General features: G+C 42.3%; 1 protein-coding gene across 1 annotated transcript; it reads left to right on the top strand.

Annotated features, from left to right (window-relative positions):
• Window positions 1–684: 684 nt before the first annotated feature.
• On the top strand, window positions 685–16,822 carry anln2 (anillin, actin binding protein 2). Its single transcript, XM_069714256.1, has 22 exons — window positions 685–726; window positions 1,867–1,969; window positions 2,412–2,579; window positions 3,622–3,806; window positions 3,943–4,035; window positions 5,236–5,320; window positions 7,777–8,105; window positions 8,211–8,305; window positions 8,530–8,659; window positions 9,443–9,578; window positions 9,846–10,034; window positions 10,157–10,283; window positions 10,409–10,457; window positions 11,230–11,283; window positions 11,381–11,413; window positions 11,519–11,540; window positions 11,695–11,804; window positions 12,274–12,327; window positions 12,936–13,022; window positions 13,695–13,802; window positions 13,887–14,038; window positions 15,055–16,822. The coding sequence occupies exons 2-22, from the start codon at window positions 1,873–1,875 to the stop codon at window positions 15,209–15,211; spliced, it is 2,460 nt and encodes an 819-aa protein (XP_069570357.1). The 5' UTR covers window positions 685–726; window positions 1,867–1,872; the 3' UTR covers window positions 15,212–16,822.
• The last annotated feature ends 2,301 nt before the right edge of the window (window positions 16,823–19,123 follow it).

A 19,123-nucleotide genomic window follows, 5' to 3' on the forward strand; every position in this document is an offset into this window, starting at 1 on the left:
TTTTTGAGTGTAACATTACATTTCATTTAGCTGACGCTTTCATCCAAAGCGACTTACAATAAGTACATTTCAACCATGAGGGTACAAATTCAGAACAACAACAACCAAGGAAGTACAATTTTCTCCAAGATAGCCAAACTTCAAAGTTTTATAAGTAAGTGCCATTTTAAGTGCTTCCTGTTCAAGGTCACAAATTATTCATTGGTCTGATGTGTTTTATTAAACATATATTATTTTATTACCAAAGTTATTATAATAGAAATCTGCCTCACAGTCTCAAAAATACACATTTGTAGAGTCATTTTGGTAAAAAAAAAAATAATAATAAAAAAAAAGTACAACAGTGTCCACCAGGGGGACGTTTTGATTTGCGTGGTTATTATATTTATTACGGTAATAATAATAATAATAATAATAATAAAAATAATAAAAATGCCTTACTTGAAGCTGACCTGGAATCAGACTTGAACACGCCTCGTACAGTCCTAAAAATGGCTTCTTCTTTTTTTTTTAAATTTATTTTATTTTATTTTTTAAAATAAAAAGACGAATCTCACTTCCGGGTGTGCGCGCGGTTATGCTCCGCTGACGTCAGAAGACCCGCTGAAATTCAAAAAGTCGGAGGAGACGGAAACAATAAGAAGGTTGTTGCTCGTCGTCTCCGTTGGCAGTTAAGCGTCGACGACTGTTTCCCAGGCCGTGGTTTGGTGCCGACAATCTTCTCGGGTAAGAAAAGGAGCGACTCGTCCACAGGGGGAAAAAAACAAAAAAAAACCGTCAACTAACACGACGAGGCGGTTCGGTACCGGTAAACCTCGAAGCGAGGCCAACGTTGGGTTCGTCGGCCCGAAAGGAGCTCGGCGGAGTTGGACTCAAAATGACCGTCAGTTTGCTTATTAGGTGTCAGTTTGACAAAATGTCCAAGTAAATATAACGAACCGCCGCGTTGTTGTTGTTGTTGTTGTTGTGCTGAACGTGTTGACAAGAAAATGGATAAGTTTTGTATAATTTTAGTCTCTTCATGTTTCTGTAAAATAAAGCCAGCGTTAGTAGTTTGAGCCCAATATTTTCAAGTTTTTTTCAATATTTTTTTTCAAGTTTTTTTCAATATTTTTATTGAAAAATAAATTTTTCAATTTATTGAAAAAAATTCAATATTTTTTTAACTTTCAATATTTTTTTTTAACGTATCCAGTGATTATAAAAGTCTCCTTTTTTATTTATATTGTTAATTGAAAGACTGTCGAGGGTTTTTTTTGGTTTTTTTTTTTCAAATTTTTTGTTTTAATTTGTATTGAAAAATAAAAATAAATTTTAAAAAATTTCGATTTTTATTTTTTAATGTATCCAGTGATTATAAAAGTCTCCTTTTTTATTTATATTGTTAATTGAAAGACTGTCGAGTTTTTTTCCCCAATTTTTATTGAAAAATAAAAATATTTTTTCAATTTATTAAAAAATTTAAAATATTTTCAATATTTTTTTAATGTATCCAGTGATTATAAAAGTCTCCTTTTTTATTTATATTGTTAATTGAAAGACTGTCGATTTTTTAAATTCTATTAATTGTGTGTTTAGCGTTTATTTAAGCAGGTCTCGGTGAGTTTAGCTGTATGTTTGTCAAGGGAGAAACCTGACCAGGAGTTTGAGACAGAACAATACAACAATTTATTATACAAATAACCTGCTAAAATCTGACTTCACAGTATGAGGGTTTAAAAAATAATAAAAAAGAAGTTTGAAAACAGTTGTCAGTATTAGGAAAAGCTAAAAAAAAAAAAAATCACCTTAAAGCAATTCAATCTGTGAAAAGCTGAGCTCCTGAAATACTTCAACCTGTGATGTCACTGCGTTTTTTTTTTGCAGCTCACGATGGAAGCTGGCGAGGAAAATGGCGGCAACGTGAGCTTGAAGAGGCCGAGAGTTCCTCTGTCGGATTCAGAGGACAATATCATCTTCTCGGCACCAGGTTTGTATCTGCCTGTACACCCCCCCTCCCCAAAAAAAATGTAGAGGTTCACGTCTCGATAAATAAAACATACAACACGGGTTATTTTACGGCACTTTTCAGCGTTGTACAGAGAAACCCAACAATTCCCACAAAAAGCTCAGAGGGGGGAAAAAACTCCTCTTTAAGGGAGGAAAAACCTCCAACAGAGGGAAGGAAAAACTCCCTTTTAACAGGAAGAAAAACCTCTGACAGAACCAGAATCCGAGGTGGGCGGAGCCTCTGCCTTGGTGGCGAGAGGAGAGCAGAGAGAGAAAAGGACAGCATAGAGATCCAAAACATTGAACTGTCGGAGGGGGGGGCGGCGACAATCGCAGAAACGGAGATATGAGTGGATAGAGACTCGCGACTGTCTTTCGCAGTTTGTGACTTATGTCCTTGTGTCTCATCTGTTTTTCTCAAGAGATGAGCGAGGGCCAGAAGCGCCGGCGTCTGGAAGCGGCCGATCAGGAGAACCGAAGTCCGAAATCATCCTCGTCCGGGCGCCTCGCCGAGCTCGAGATGAAGCCGGACACCCCGATGGTTCCCTCGGTCCGGTCCCGAGTCCAGCAGCTCGCCCAGAGCACAGAGGGTAACTACCTTTTACTGTCGAAGTCGGCGTGTTAATATTGTTCAGATCATATATTAGAAACACCTCTTATCATGACACCATACAGTTCAGTAAGAACACTGTTCAAACTGTCGCCTCAAATAACGCCGGTAGTTAAATCATCACCACCTGAACACTGATCTCAGAGGAAGGTGGGATATATTGGCAACAGACTGCAAGTAAATCCATATCTGCACACGTGAGGGTATTACCCTGTCGCTTGATGATTCAGATAGTGACATGTCATCGAGGATCAAAAGTCAAACTGGATTATCCACGTGAGATAAGAACGGCTGTGAAGGTGTCGACGGCTGGTTGAATACTGTAGCGTCTGTTTGTGTCAGGCGGGTCTCCTCTGGTCCAGCGCTGCTGCTCCGACGAAGACCCGTCGGTCGTCCTCCATGACAGGGGCTTCGGAGAGCATCTCCTCGGTGAGGATGCACATGAACACACGCCTGTATTCTCCTAAAACTAAACGGTGTTGGTCTTTTGAATGAAATGAACAAATGTAGTGTAACCAGGGCTAAGAGATGAAAAGTCAGACTTTTCGAGAACTAAAAAAAAAACCAGACTTGTCTAATCCTGAATCTGTTCACGAATGCTCGAATTAGAACTTCTTACTCATGTGACAACATTAGTTTTGCTCGTCACTGTCATAACGAGGACGGCGGTAAACCAAGCGGGTCCGTCTGCCGACGTAGAGTTTACACAACACGGCGCGCCTACTACAACACCTGGATTACAGCTAGTTATCTAAGGGGGCGTGTCGTGTATCTACAAGACTGTAGATGGATCGTTCTTCAGCTAACAGCGACTCCTTGCGTGTTGCATCATTGGAATTGTATGTCCTTCAAAATAAAAGTGCAGCATCAGCTATTCTGTAGACTTCAAAATAAAAGTATTTTATGCAAATATCTGCGATCCACTTAAAATGACACCAGTTGAGACCCACTAGTGCTTAATTTCTTTTTACGTGCAAATATGAATCTCTGCAATTACAAATTTTGTGTATTTATTTTTCCAGGGGAGGAAGAATTTAATCAACGGATGGACCGCTTTAAAGTGCCGGTCTTCCAGGCCAGCCCCGCCACCACACCGAGCCCCGCCAACCCCTGCCCGCGGACCCGGTCCGACTTCGTCTCTGGCATTCAGCAGAAGCTCCAGGGCTCCACGACGCCCAGCTCCAAGCAGGCTTCCCGCATACGGCAGGTCGGTTCAGCAGCGTTCATCAGTGCTGCGTTAAATCTTCCCATGTGCTTATTCTCAGGAGGAACAAATAAACTTAAAAGCCTGTAGCAGTAGATTATTTATAATATACCAAATCTAACATGGTTTCTGTGATCAGGAACGGGAGCAGGAGTTGAGCCAGTTGCATTTCCAGCCAATCAGTGAGAACGTGTGGCTGAAAAGGAGCAACTCCGATCCCTCATTAACTCAGGTGGGTTTGTGATCCTGATCTTTATAGCCTTCGTGTGTCGTAGTTTATTATAAGAATACTGAAGAAGACACAGTTCATGTCGGTAAATAGATAAGCAAGAATAAACTTTTGTAATTTTGGCTGCTTTCAGCATTATTTTGATCCTGTAATGTTTGAATATCAGACAGTTTTATACTTTGATGTCAATTAAATAATAGTATATATTGTGTTTTTGTTTTATACTTTCTTTTTTTTTTTTACTTTGTCCATTAATATGCTTTTGTCACAGAAATCAATTGTCATACAAAGATATAAATGAATCCCTGTCAGCAACGATCTGGTACTTTTTAGTTGAATTGAAAAGGTGTGTCAGTATTTTAACTTGTTTTTTTGTGCATGTTAAATTTTTTGTTCTGTAATTTACAATATTTTTGTTTAGTTAGAGATATTTTTTTACATGTCAGTTTATGTAAACATCAGCAGGGATGGACCTCTGCTAGCCCCTCATCTTCTTCCTCCTGGGCTCGTAGATCTAAAAGGAGGTTTCATTGGCCTCCCATGAGCTCCAGGGATGTGAGTCAGTAGTTTAAAAAAAAAAAAAAATAAACACCTGCACTGTGGTCACTTTTGCACTTTTCCCACGTTGGAGAACAATTATACGGGCAACTGTGACTTGGGCTGTCATAGGAATTTAATTATATCACAAGAAAAATAACTCTTGAACCTCTGTTGGAGACACATGGCTGCAGTTGAGCTGTCTTTTTTTAGATAGTGCACCTTTTTAGTCTGTGGTGTGGTTTTGGGGAAGTGGGCGCTTCACCGAAGACACCAAGGTGCTATTTGGTCTATCATATTGGAGTTATGCATGTTTTCATAGGTTTCGTTTAGGATCACTAGGTTTTTGTAATGTGCTGTTACATTAAAGTATCATTACAGTGTCACCTTAGAGGGATTTATATTTCTTTTCCGCACTATATTCAGTACAGTGGCTTTTCTTTTTTTTCTTTTAGATTTTTTAGATTTGATGTATTTATTCATTTTGTTTTAGATTATTTGCGTCTCTGCTTTTAGTTTCCTTTTAAAACGATTTCTGGCTCTCAAAATATCGGCGACTCCCTTCAAATGAAATCACAATCACAGCTGTCAGAGGCAGGGTATTAAACTGTACTTATTCATCTGTTACAATCAATAACTTCTTATTCATAAATCTTGATCTTCCAGCAGGTTCAGGGTGATGCTGAGATAAAAGATGGAAGTTTCACTGAAGCTGCAACATCAAGTGCAGAGAAGCCTTTAACTGCGACGGGTAAGACATGTAAACTTTTCCCTGAAGATTACTACTCTTAAATAAAACATGCGTTGTGTTTTCGTAGTGCAGAAATAAGCTAGTTGAAGACAAACTTAAATGTTTTATCAGAAGTATGAATGAATCAGAAGCAGAAATGTCCAGACTCCTGAAATTATTATGCAAAGTCAGCATCAGGACCAACACAAACAAATAAACAGGCCAAATTAGTGAGGAACCGATCCTATAAACTAAAACTGACACGCTGAACTGATTATCAGTCAAATGGGACCGAACTAGTGTCAACATAGTTTCCTAGTGCTCAAATTTCACATTTGCCACATTTTTATAAACTCTTCAGAAAAATCGAATTAAAATTTGTTTAGAATTGATAAATCTTGTTGTTTGTATTTCTAATTAACTAGAATTGTAATGAATAACCTGGTGTTTCTATACATGTATGTACGTATAGAGTTGTGATCCCAGTCAGTTCCACATGGTGAATTGTGCTGACTTCATTTTAAAAAGACAAAAGAGTACTGATATCAGATCAATAATGAGCTATTATCTGAAGAGTAAGAGGCAGAATTAATATCCAGATAGAAAAAAATGTTGTTAATTGCGTCTTTACTTTCAACATATTAACAGCAATCACAAAGTGAGTTCCATCTGTTTTTACTTTGATAATTCATATTATGTTTGTGTATATGAATATCTTAAATCATGGAATTTAAATAGCTTTTGTCGCCCTCCTCTAATCCATATCATTACCACGTACCTGCTCTGAAGCTTGTATCAGCAGTAAAGCTTTGGTTGTCCGTTGTTAAGATGTAAGACTGTTTCTTTCAACAGGTCAAAGGGCAGCCGGTCCCTCTGAAGCTCCTGCAGCATCTGCAGAGTTTGAAAGCTCAGGTGAAGGTCGAAGCGCTCATCATAGTGAAGAGGTCAGGGAGGAGGAAGAGCACAAGGCTTCAGTTGGAAATGAAGAAGAGCAGCTAGGTTCCCATCCAGCAGAGAGCCAGACTGTAATGATGCTGTCTTTCAGCTCAGATCACAGTTTCTCCAAAGCAGCTTTCAGCGAGGATCAGATCGTGTCAGAGTTGCCTCGAGCCGACGAGCAGAGGTTCGCAGAGTCGACGTCTCCAGATGAGTCGAACCTGCTGGAAGCAACCGAGGAGGGCAGTTCTGAGCGGTTTACTTTTGACGAAGATGAAAAGATGGAAGAGTGTTTATATAGCGAGGAGGAGATCGAGCCTTTGTCAGACGAGGAGTTAAAGACGTGGAGATATCCTCGGCCAGTCGTGAGTGAAGATCAGGAGGTGTTTACTAAAGAGGAAGGAGGAGAGTTGGGCTGTCGGACGACTGTTGGGCTCTTGGAAGAGAAATCTGGACAAGAGGTTGAATCTGAGCCAGAAAGCTGTTTAGATGACTCCGCAAAAGATCGGTCTACTTTAGGCAGAGATGAGGAGAAGGTGGAGTCGTGTGAGGGAGCACTTACGGAAGATATTACTGTTTTTACCATGAAACATGAGCAGAAGGAGACAGACGGCTGTTTTCACGAGGACGAAACGCGTCAACAGTCAAAGAAGAGTCAGACGGTCAGTAGAAACGAGGACGTGGATCTAAAGTCGGACAGCTCCGATAAAGGGACAGAAACAGAGGCAGCTCCTTTTGCAGATGAAGCTCGGGCTCAGACAGAAACGCCAACGGGGCTCGAAAGAAACATCGAAGACGTCGCGCCGCCTGCGGTAGAAGCTCAGGCGGCATCTTCGGACGTGGACGGAGACGACGGAGCTCAGAGTCGGACGGAGATCCGGGCGTCGGATCGTACGGAGGAAGATCCGGTAGATGAGAGGCAGGGCGTTTTAGTGAAAGGAGGAACTCAGAAGGCAGAGGGAGGAGAAGGCTCAAAGAAAGTCACCTTTGTCCTGAAACCCGAGGTGATCAATACCTCGGTGGAGTCGAGTCTGTCAGGTGAGACCAGGGTCTGAAGGTTGTAGGTGTGAGCACACGGAGGACACTCCGGCAGAGGTGGACACGGGTGGACACGGGTGAGGTAGTTTATTAGGGAGAGTAAAACCACCGGTGAACTGTGTGTTGGTGTTCGGGGGACAATTTGGAGCCGTTTCTTTTGTACTCGTACGCAACATGAACAGCGACACTTGTGTCTTCGTGGAACTATTATTTCTTCCTAAAGCCGGAGATACGCTTGCTTTAAACTTCACGGCTGCGTCGGGTATCCTGCGTCTGTTTGAAGCAAAGTCTTAAGTGTGTCGAGAGGAAGTTATGAAAAGACCATAATAAGGGTTTCAAGCACACAGCTGGATTGAGGGATAAAAGCAACGGGGCAGAGAGCTAAAACACTTATTCTCTAACTGTTAACAGGAAACTCTCCAGCCAATTGGATTTTGTTGAAACTGCAGTCAAAGGTGCTTCAGAGAGCGATTTGGATTCACGCTGAACTTTTCTCTCTTCAGAGGCCGAACTGAGCTCCCACGACGAGACCAACACGGCCGAGATCATCGACCAGATGTTCGAGGAGGTGCTGGAATACGCCGGAAGGATGGAGGGCGAGAGGAGGGACGCCGAGGAACACGACAGCGGTATCGTCGTTTGCTCCGGAGACAAGGACAATATGGACACTGAGCCGGAGAAGGAGAAGGGAGAAGAGGAGGCGGAGCCTAAGAAGGACGAGTGTGACGAGAGCAGGAAGCTCGAGGGTAACGGAGACGAGCTGCTCACTTTCCCTCAGAGCGTCATCCTGTCTCCTCTCAGCAAGTCGGTCGAGGCTGTGGTCACCCCTCTGGTAGTTATTCATATATCTTATTTAAGTATATTCTTGAGATTAAGATTGAAGAATCCGCCACAAACCAAAGCTTTTATGACATCTGTGTTAACGTTGCACCGACAGCGACTGGCGGCGAAACAGGAGTCCAATCCTCCATCTTTGCTGCTGACTCCAGACGGCGCCTCCATCCCTCCTGCTGAATCTGCTCCTCTGTACAGGTGAACACAGCGGTAACGTGGCCGAACGCCGGATCTGATCGAAAGCATGTAATCTGAACAGTTACGAAAAATGCGCGATATTCAGTTTCCCCTCTTTGCTCTATAAATCTGAACGAGCGGGTTTTAAACGACGTCATCGGCAGCATGATGAGACGGAGCTGCACCGTCACTCACAACCAGTGTATGAACATCGCTTTTTCTTTTCTTTTTTTTGTGCCCGACAGTATTGATGCCTACCGCACACAAAGACAGAGTAAGCTGCCCACCATCCAGAGCGTCACTCCCGGGCTTCAGAGACGAGCCGCGGAGACGTCCAAGCCTCAACCGTCTGTCAACACCAAGGAGAAAATCACGGTGTGCGAGCACAGCTTTTCAATTCCTGGAGAAAGACGCATTCTCGCAGTAGAAAAAAACACAAGCTTTACTAATTCTGTCATTTGAAAATGTGAACTGTACCCAAATCAGGGTCCCACGCTTCCTGGAAAACACAAAGATTGAGAGAGAAATAGTAAAAAGTCCTGGAAAAACACCGTCCTCCCACTTATTTACCTCCTGGAAAATAAGTTTGAAATTCTTGTATTGTCTATTTATTTATTTTCTTCCTGATCAAAGCAACAGTAGACCAGGTCTACCTCAAAGAATAACGTTTTCACAAAGTCTTTAACCTTCTCGTCTTGTTATAGTTTCTTTTTCTTCTTTAACCAGGACCGATGAGGTCTTGATGGGCAAAGAGCAGTAAAATCATTCAATTAAATCAAGTAAATTAATTTTTACAAATAGAATAAAGTTGTCAAAAATCTAAAACGGTGTTTTAAACGGTTACTGAAGTTTATTTGTTTACTAAGAGCACTTTTTATAAGTCTAAATTTGGGGTTTTAAGCAATTCAACATGTATGCTTTAAAGCTGACAACATGTTAGTGTAGTAAGACATGATCTTCTAAAATATCGGCCTGATGTGTTTGACAGTTTCATCAAATTGTCCTGGAAACTTGCTTCTTTAAAAGAGTGGGAACCCTGACAGCTACGGAAATGACCTCTGATTGAATTAAAACTATTATTAAGTAGTCGAACTGATATACACGATGCCGTGTGTCTTGGTGGGTTCTTATGTTTGTTTTTGTTTTTGTTTTTTCTAGGCTCTGAACGAAGAAGCAGGCAAACTGCAGACGGTGATCAACCAGACGTTACACGCTCTGAGCTGCTGCACCGACGAGGTCCACGGACGAGGCTCGCTGGAGGAGGCCGAGGCTGAGAAGCTGCTGCTGGTCTCCTGTATGTTCAAAAGACACCACAACATTTCTTTAAAAAAAAAAAAAAAAAAAGATTCGTCACATTTTCTGATTATTTAAATAATATAAAAATCACTATAACATCAGTCTTCATTACCGAACACAAACGTGTTGATGATGTCACGTCACGGGTGGCCTCGGTATCATATTAATTGCAGGTGTCTTAATTATAACTGAGCCTTACAGTTGTACCTACCTATTTTATTTTCTCCACGTTCACTATGTCCGTGATTTTAATCGTGCGCTCCAGGCGAGAAGCGCTCGGCGCTGCTGGCGGACGCGGCCCGACTGAGGGACGAGAGGAGCTCGGACTCGGGGGAGGCGGCGGGGGAGGACAGGGAATACGCTTCCCAGCAGCCCAGCAGAGGGACCGTCGGCATCACCAACATCCAGCTGCCTCTCAAGGTGGAGTTCGTCTGCTCCTCGCACAACCGTGCAGGTAGGTCGGCGAAGAAAGCATTCCTGGAATTTAATTCACGGACAAGTTGACGGTCACTTTGAAAAGCACCGATTTTCTTTTTTTAAATTAATTTATTTCTTTGGTTCACGTGCCTCGTTTAGGTCGGCCGAGTCACTACTTCTTCATCCTGATCCGGTACGGTCCCTGCAACATCGTCGCCACCCCGCTGGCCACAGCCGCTGACGCCCAGAACGGAGACACCATCTCCTTCCCCACGTCCGTCACTCTGTGAGCTGCGTTTCTTCGGCGGGGACGCCCCCGTCAAACGTTTCACGATGAGGCTTTAAAATAGGATTAAACAGGAATATCAGTAGATTAATGCATCGCATTGCTTTGTCTCCTCGGCGTTTCAGGAAGGACATCCGCTCATCCTTTGAGATTGATGTGGAGGTCTACAGCCTGGTGAGACGAAACGACTTACTCGTTAATAAGCATGAATTGAAGTAAAAGTAACAGAATGGCGACTTAGTCGGACCTGCAGGTTTCCAGAAGTAACTTTTCCCCGTTTAAAATGTACTTTTTAACGTTTTACTGTTATTATTCATAACCTCTCCTGAATACAGACAAGTGGGAGACTATTAGTAGTAGTTTGCGTTGTGGACAATTAATTATAAGTATTTCTACATTTCTGCAGGGTTGTTGTGGTGTTGATTGGTGATGTTCCAGACATAAGAGCATGACGTGTTGCTAAAGACATGTTGTGCTGGCAGCACAGTAGACAGTCCAAGATGCTGTTCGCCAACGTGTGTTTGACCGATGGTGTTTTAAGAGCTGCGTTCCTTCTTTATTACCGAGCTGATGTGGTTTGTTTTGGTGGTTCAGCATACTGATTGCGATTACACGCTAAAACCAGTTTGGTATTGTGGTTAGCTGGTCGTTGTAAGCCAGCGTGTCGTTAGCTGCTGATGTTTAAAACCAAAGTTAATTTAATTCGCTACGGTGGGTTGAAGTTGTTCTGGGATGCTGGAACTCACTGTTTGGCCTTCGTAGTGTGAATCATAAACATCAGTGGCTGAGTGGGTTCCCTCTCTGCGCTCTTACTTGGTGCTACCATCTTACTCTATTTAGTTGTTTTTTTTCCATCTGTATAAAGCTGTTAAGAACTCAATGCTGTTGTATCTGAATTTGTAGATTTTTATGGGCATGTTTCTTTTTCTTTTTTTTTGCCATCTAGTCCCACACGTCAGGCAGTAGCTGCAGCGTGGACCGCACCAACGCCAAGTCACGCGTAAGTGGGCTGATTTTTCTCACAAATTATGGTCCCGTTTGTCTATTTTATTCACCATCAACAGTTTCATTCATTTATGATATCTTCACATATTCAGGTAACGCCGAGAAAACTTCTGAACACCATCACGGTGAGTATGCAGCTTCATTTCCCGCCCGAATGTTCAACTGTAGTGGTTTTTGTTTTTTTCGTACTCGTGTATCATCTGAACCTTTTTTTGTTCTGTTTTCGACAGAGATCCAGTAACAGTCTCACATGTAAGTTGAGTTTTATCACCTTACGTTCAATTCTTCCTGTTTTACTCACCTAAGCGACGACAACAACAGGCTTTCAAGTGTATTTAAAAAAAAAAAAAAAAAAAACTGGACATATGTTTGGTGAGTTTTCACTCTGTGCTGCTTTGTTTCTCAGCCGCTGCTCTTCCTGCTCTGAACACTCGTCGCTCCAGTAACTTTTGCCTGGTGGGATCCCATAAGATCACGTTGGCCTCACTGGGACACAGCAAGTTCCCTCTGGACAAGGTAACTGATGGTGTCACTGCAAAGGAAGATCTTTGGTCCCCTTTCAGAATATATTGCGCGTCACATGGCCGTTCTTCTCTGGATTGCCGACTGTTGCTCATTCTTTACATCACTTGGATCTATTTTGTACTCTGGTTAAGAAAACACGCTCTTATCTCTTTGTCAGTTACGAGCTTTTCAAAGTGCATATACGTGAATTGTTTTCTGAAAATTGTTCAATGAATGATGACGTGTATCACAGCCACTCTCGCGATGGTTTTGCACCTTCCTGCACATTTATTTTCTGACCTTTATGACTTCTGTAGCTCAGTGCTACAGACACCACTGTAAATCCCCTTTGGTCCTTTTTAAAAAAAAAAAATTATTATTATCTATGCTGTTAGAAGTTTTCCAGACACGGGTGGGCTCACTGGTGATGTAACATGTCTGTCTCCCTCCCCCCTTTCTCTGTCTCGCTTCCTCCACTCAGATGAAACTTGAAGGGAAAATCAGGAGGCTGCTGGGAGATGAATTTCAGGAAAAGGTTTCACTCTTTTCTCAACACCGTCGCCTCTCAGCGTTTCTGTTCTCTCTTCTGCAGAAAACTAATGTCTGTCTCGTGATTTCAGTCATGTCAATTAACCCCCCTCCCCTCCCCCCGCCTCAGTGTTGATGGTTGTTTGTTCTCTGTGAATTATTTTCCTGTTTTTCATTCAAGCTCTTTTCATGTCAAATCTCAAAAATCAAAGATCTTTTATGTTGACTTCATTTTGAATCCAAAACTAGGGCCAAACTAAAAAAAAATAGAAGATGATGTACTTGCTGATACACATTCTTATATTTGTCTAATATATACTTACATCATTCAGTTTTTGTATAAAATGATCTCTTGGAGAGAAAATGGACGCATACAAAAATTCCTTTCACCTTTTAAATGAAAGATTTATTCCAAAATTGTACTCATAACAGTTTACTAAGAGGTGTAAATGAAATCTCTTAAAAGGAACAAGCTGGACCTGATTTCAGCTCGGTATTAGGAGCGTGTTTGAATGAAAGTCTTAGAAATCCTGTCTTCTTTCTCTTCTCTCTGTCCTCCTCGTCCCAGCGGTCTGACAGCGTGTCCTCTCCCTCTTCTTCCTCCCCCGACTGCAGGTGCCCTTCCTCTCTCCTCTAGAGGGCAACATCTACCTGCAACTGGACAGCATGAGCCACTCTGACGTCCAGCACCAAGGCTTCCTGGTCAGTAACTGTTAATTACACAACTTTTAGGCTTCAGCACAAAACGGGTTCATCTTTAAAAAAAAAAAAAAAGAAGATATATTTCATAAAAGGTCGTACGGGACAGGAATCAGCCAGATGTTTAGTTCAGTGTTACGTCTCTCAGATGTTTAAACCTCGCTGTGAAGACTGACGTGTGTTCGGAGTTGCTTTCTAATTCATCCAATAAAAGCCGACTGATGCTGGATTTTTGGGGCCGATGCTGATGTTTGTCGAAGAATATGTAGGATGTTAAGGTGTCGACTGACGTGTGGTGATCGGACACTTGTGACGAAGACGTGTATTGGAGGGAGGCCGGTCACGTTAATACATCGTCGTCTGGTCGTGATTATTGCATAATCGTTAAAATCGTTTCCAGTAATCTCTCTCAAAGCAGCCGGATGAAGCTCGCGTTGTCTTCCACGGTTTGAGGTTTGACTGGCACTCTTTTAACGATGTCATCCTCTTGTGCTGCGGTTGAAAGGCACCCGAGTGGAGAATTAGCGCCCCCAGCTGTTTTTATCTCGAGGTGCACATGAAGGAGAGATAACTGAACTTGCCTATCTTTGCTTAAATCTACACACGTCACACATTTTTTTTCACATGATAAAAATCTGCATTTTCATTCCGTTGCGTTTGCGGTTCTGTTCCCAGACGATGTTTGAGCTCATCAGCGGATACGGGGTGTGGCATCGCCGATATTTCGTTCTGGAGGGATGCAACTTGTTCTACTGGAACCACCCGAATGACAAAGAAACCAAGGTATGAGAAGAACAACAGACCGACGTGATGAGTAATTCAACGTATATCAAAACGAATAGGATTTTCTGTTTCACCCTCCCCAAGGAAGCAGAGGGCAGCGTCTCTCTGTCCGGATCTCCCAGTCGCTGCGTCAGGCCCGTCAGGAGGGACTCCTGCGCTCGACCTTTCACCTTCGAGCTGGTGAGCAACGTCCCGCAGCAGCAGCAGGAGGACGGCAGCCAGGACGCTCTGGCCAAGTGAGTCTGAATTAAACCTCCCAACACCCTGAAAAATGAGATCTTTGGGAGGGGATGACGTGGGAGATGACAAATACCCGAGATGTCTACAAGTTATAATTAAGAGCTTCAGTTTGTTTTTGGTTTTTCTTCCGTTTATGGACCGAAATCAACACAGTTTCTGTCTTTCAAACTGGATTAGATATTTTTAAATGCACACCATAGCAAAAATAAATAAATCACTTGATAGTATTGAAAGCATTCCAGTTAGCTGAGTTTTTGTGTATTGTGCACACTTGATCACTGTCACGGGTTCCTGAGACATGTAATGGAAAGAAATCTGCCTCGTCTCTGCTTTTCCCGCCGCGACGAGCCAAAATGTCTGCTGTGAAAAAGGATCTATTGTTTGACCGTTTTTCTCAAATTGTGAGTTCAACATTCAGGCCAAAATATTCTTCTTTTTTTTTAAATTTATTTATATATCACGGAGACCTGTTTAAATGTAATTGCCACTTTTGTTTACAGTGAGCACAAAGCATGTTGCTCTTCTGGCTGCACCCGACCAGTGATGTCACGGCGGGCGTTCCCCTTCTGACAGTCGACGGGAAACACCTTTCGTGACATCACTGGCAGCTCGAAATGTATTTTGAAATCATGGCTGCGCTCCAAATGATGCACTTCCCCGAGTACACTCGCGTGTAGTACTTCAGTTAGCGCTAAGCATGGTCGCACACTGCCGTTCTTTCCTACTTAATGACGGGAGTATTTTCAGATGGACGGCAGGAAAACGAATAAGGAGGAGCGACTTTAACTAACAACACCGAGATAATTAGTGGAGAAATTTTACCCACTGAGAATTTTATGAACGAAGTTGAATGGGAGTCTATGGAGACGGAGGCTTTTTGGAGCCGACCTCTAGTGGCAGCTCGGTGGTATTGCAGCTCGAGGCGCTTCCGCATCGGCCTAATTGTTTCAGGGCCGGAAGCTACGAACACTTTTATATATATAGTTCCTGACGGCTGCCGTTCTCGTTTCAGGTGTTGGTTCTCGGCCGACACCAAGCAGGAGAGGTTGGACTGGATGGAGAATCTCAACCAGGCGCTGTTGGACTTTCACACGTGGAACCGACCCCAAACGGAGAACCGGCAGTCTAACTCGTCCGTCAGCGGGAACCTGAGGGAGAGCATACTGTAACGCCCACTCGGATGGGATTTCGTCCAGTTTCCTGCTGCCTGGGATCCATGAAGGGACGCAAGGAAGCAGGTTTTTTTTTTTTTTTTTTTTTCTTGAGGCAGGCAGAAGATCTGACTTCACGGTTTAGCTTTTTCTCTCGGGAGGTGTGACGCTCTGTCGCTGTTGAAATGGGAAACGAACAGCCAGACAAAACACATCTCGTGTCCATTTATCTTCGGGAGATATTCTATTTGCTTTTCTGTGTTTTCCTTTTAACCTGAATCCAATCATTATCGTTGGATTGCCTTTTTATTTACCAAGTTACATTTGAATATTTTTAGTTAATCGGGTTTTTGTGGAAATCTGGTTTTATTTTGACTTTTTTTTTTCTCTCTCTGGCAATCAGCTGCTTTAACTTTTGTCAGCAATATTATTTTGTCACTTTGAGTAGCTGAGCTGAAATTTTTTTTTTTTTTGTAGCTTCTATTCTTTTGCGATAATTTACACATTTATTAGATTCAGATTGTATTTTTGTAACATTTAAACTGGAAAGATAAACACATTTATATAGAGACACTAATAAATATCGAAGGAGAAAGAAACCTTTAACTCTACTAAACTAATTTAGGACGGGAGTGAAACACCAGCTATTGAGATGTAGAATGAAAGCTCGTTAGTGCTGAATGGGAGCTTTTATTGAAGCAGACGCAGGATCTGTTTCGGGTCACAGCCGATCCATTCGAGGTGGATGTTGGAGCAGGTTGTCGTCCAATAAACTGACAGATATTTTGACTGGTGGGTACCAGATATATTAATAGCCATTAGGTGAACAAATGTAATTGTTTTCTTGTTCTAATTAAAGAATTTCTGCCTGTAATTACATCCGATAGTGCCGAGAATGCTGCGGAATAATCTCACAATAAATGAAAGCGTTCTTTATTCTAGAGAAGGTGAGGTATCTCTGGAGATTAGCAGGCAAAATTGATCTATATTCACATTTTTGCCTTTTTGTGAAATTAATATTTTCCTTATTGGCCCTTAAAAATCAACATTAGTGCATCTCGAGGTCGGGTTTTTTTTTTTTTTTTCTTTCACGTTACAGGACGACAGAAAGCCCTGAAATATTCACTCGTACTCTGAAGCACCTGATTTGTGTTATTGCAACATGTATAAACTCGTATATTTACATGCGTAATTCCACATTATACATGTGATACAAAGGAGGAGAAAAAAAATCAACAGAGGAAGTGGGATGTAGTGACGCTGCTGCACTGAATGTTGTCTGATGTTCGGTTTCTTTTTCATGTGTTTCCACCTCTCAGTCTGTCACTGTTATAAATGTTGATGTGAACTCTCGTTCTGTGCACTCAATGGAAGGTACCAATAAAATAAATGAATAAAAAAAAATATATATAAAAAAAAACAGCTTCAAAAAACGCTTCGAATTGATCGATCGGGGCCGGAGATTTGGGGATACAAAAAGGTAAATTTGTCTAATATATAAATACTTATCAACAGTATGTATATTTCTTTCTGATCCGAGGAGGGGAGGGGTTAAACCATGTTGAAGTCGATGTCGCGTTGAACATATGACCCAGAGAAATCAATTTAATGAGTTTCAATACCTCCCATCTGTTCTTCCCTCCTTCTCCTGTTAAAAGACCAATTAGCATTCCCAGGAATGTCGAAGCGGAGCCGGAGATCTTCTTCTATACGTACGGCGCCTCGGAGAAAGAGAGGGAGAGTCTGGCAGGAAGGCAGCGCAGGTCAGGAATGTCATACAGGAAGTGGTCTAGAATTAGACTTCCTGTTCGTCCCATAGCTCCTCTGGGTGGAGGCGCTGGTGTTACGGAGCTCAAGGTGATGACAACAGGGAGGGGAGGGGGAGCGCTTGATTCTTGCCTTCAGGACACCCACACAGCCGCGCTGAGCGAGCGGCCTCGTCAGCGGGCTGATCCTCACGGTGCTGGGCGGCGGTACCGTTCAGGTTTCGCACCTTCCACAGCTTTAGATTTTGAGCCATCAACTCTGAATTCGTGTTTAAAGTTGGAGGCCAAGAAAACATGAATATTAAATCTGACCAATTTCTTAGGGATTTTTTTTTTTTTTTTTTTCAATCGTGTTTTGTTAAAACTTTTATGAAATAGCAGTCAAAGTTTGGACACATGTTTTGTTTTTTGTTTTTCTTTATCATTACTACGTCCTACAACACGTCAACGCCATTAAATAACACAAAAGGGAATTGTGTAGTTAGCACACAAAAAAAAAAAAAAGTTTAATCAAAGCAAAATGTGTTTCAAATGTTAGACTTAAGTGTCGCCTCCTTTTTGCTGCGCTGACACTTTTGATTCTCTTCTTTCGTTTGAGTTCCCACATGCTGAGCTCTTATTGGTTGCTTCTCCGTCACCCAGCGGTCCCAACTCGTCCCGAACCTTCTAGGTTGAGGTTCAGGTTGGTGATTGTGGAGGTCGGGTGATCCCGTGCGGCTCCAAGTTTCTGCTTCTTGGTCAAACAGAGGAGTTTTGGCTCCAATCAGATGGGATGGTGTTTCCATAGGAGATTGCTTCATGGTGGGAAACACGCATGTAAAAAACAAATTAAAAAAACATCCGTTCACCTTTTCTGTGTCTCACAAACACACTGGATTCGTTTACGTCTCCCTTGGTCGTGATTTTGTAACGGCAGTTCCTCCGTCTCCTCCCAACAGTCGATGTTGAGATGTCGCTGCGGCTTTTACTTTGGGGAAATTAAGACGGCGGATTTAATCTGAGGTGCTGTGATGTGACTCCGATGAACTTCTCTGCAACAGGGAAGTCTTGTTTTTTTTTCACTGGCGAGGTCCTCGTGAGAGAGAATTTCAATTCCAGTTGTGTTATTTAATTCTTTAGAGGTCTTAAAGTTTTGTTCTTCACTGTATAAACATATAAAAATGAAGACAAAACTTATTTTTCCCGCTGCTCCGAGTTGGTGAAATATCGTCTCTGGATCGAGAGTTCAACGAGCTAACTGGCTGCAGGTAAAAAAAAAAATGTTAAATTAATATCATTTCTCTGAACACTAGCCACCATTTTTAACTGACTTCCTCCTGGCAGGACGACTGTCAATCAACATCGGCACGTTGTGGAGCTGAACAGCGGAGGGAGTGACGGAGGAAGAAACAACCGGGCCGCGGTGGCGAGACGAGAGAGAACAGCAGGTCAGCGGCCTCGTTGTCCTTATCGATGCGGTCCCGCCCAGACAGGAACACACACACACACACACACACTCACACACACACTCACACACACACTCACACACACCACATCCTGCTGGTTCGCTCCTTACACGGCTCCGGAGGAAACCGATGTGTTACTGGGGAGACCGGCCTCGTCAGTACGACGAAGATAACGGACAGTTGGAGTTTTATTATATTATTCTGGCGAAAGTAACGGAGCGTGTAAAAATGATTAGGAGTCGGGAATTTCTTTGCTCTTGCTTATTTAAAGCGGCTTTCGTCAGTGAGTTACATTAAAAAGTCAAATGATTAACAAACTCAAACTTCATGAAGCTTTTTAAAAAAAAAAAAAAATTAAAGTACCTTTCAGCTTGTTTTGGTTCATTCTCACTCTTTTTCGATAACAAACAAACTACTGGAAGATGTTTGTCCAGCAGACGATGATGCTGCTAGTTGGTGAGCATCGTTAGTGGAGACCAAAGCAAAAGTTGACAGTGAAAGTTGACGTTGCTCCCTATCTGCTGTATGACAACAAGTTCATCAGTTAAGGTCCTTTTTTTTTCTTTTTTTTTTTCTTCTGTGCCTGAAACGTGAAGCCGGTGTTTGAGGTCATTTTTGAAAGGTTTTATTTTGACGGGAAGAAAACCGCAAAAAGAGGCGCTTAAAAATGTGGGCAAGAAAACCCTGCAGTTTTATAATGATGCGTGTCATCTTTGATT

This window comes from Brachyistius frenatus, unplaced genomic scaffold, assembly GCF_029030835.1.
Source record: "Brachyistius frenatus isolate BFR_SWC_R1_liver_20210118 unplaced genomic scaffold, ASM2903083v1 Contig_129, whole genome shotgun sequence".
Taxonomy (NCBI): Eukaryota; Metazoa; Chordata; class Actinopteri; family Embiotocidae; genus Brachyistius; species Brachyistius frenatus.

Bases quoted from the DNA above. Each gene is read 5' to 3' on its own strand.
- anln2 (XM_069714256.1), top strand. From the start codon at position 1,873: ATGGAAGCTGGCGAGGAAAATGGCGGCAACGTGAGCTTGAAGAGGCCG. The intron at 9,579-9,845 runs GTATGTTCAAAA...CGTGCGCTCCAG, and splicing joins GAAGCTGCTGCTGGTCTCCT to GCGAGAAGCGCTCGGCGCTG. The intron at 10,284-10,408 runs GTGAGCTGCGTT...TCGGCGTTTCAG, and splicing joins TTCCCCACGTCCGTCACTCT to GAAGGACATCCGCTCATCCT.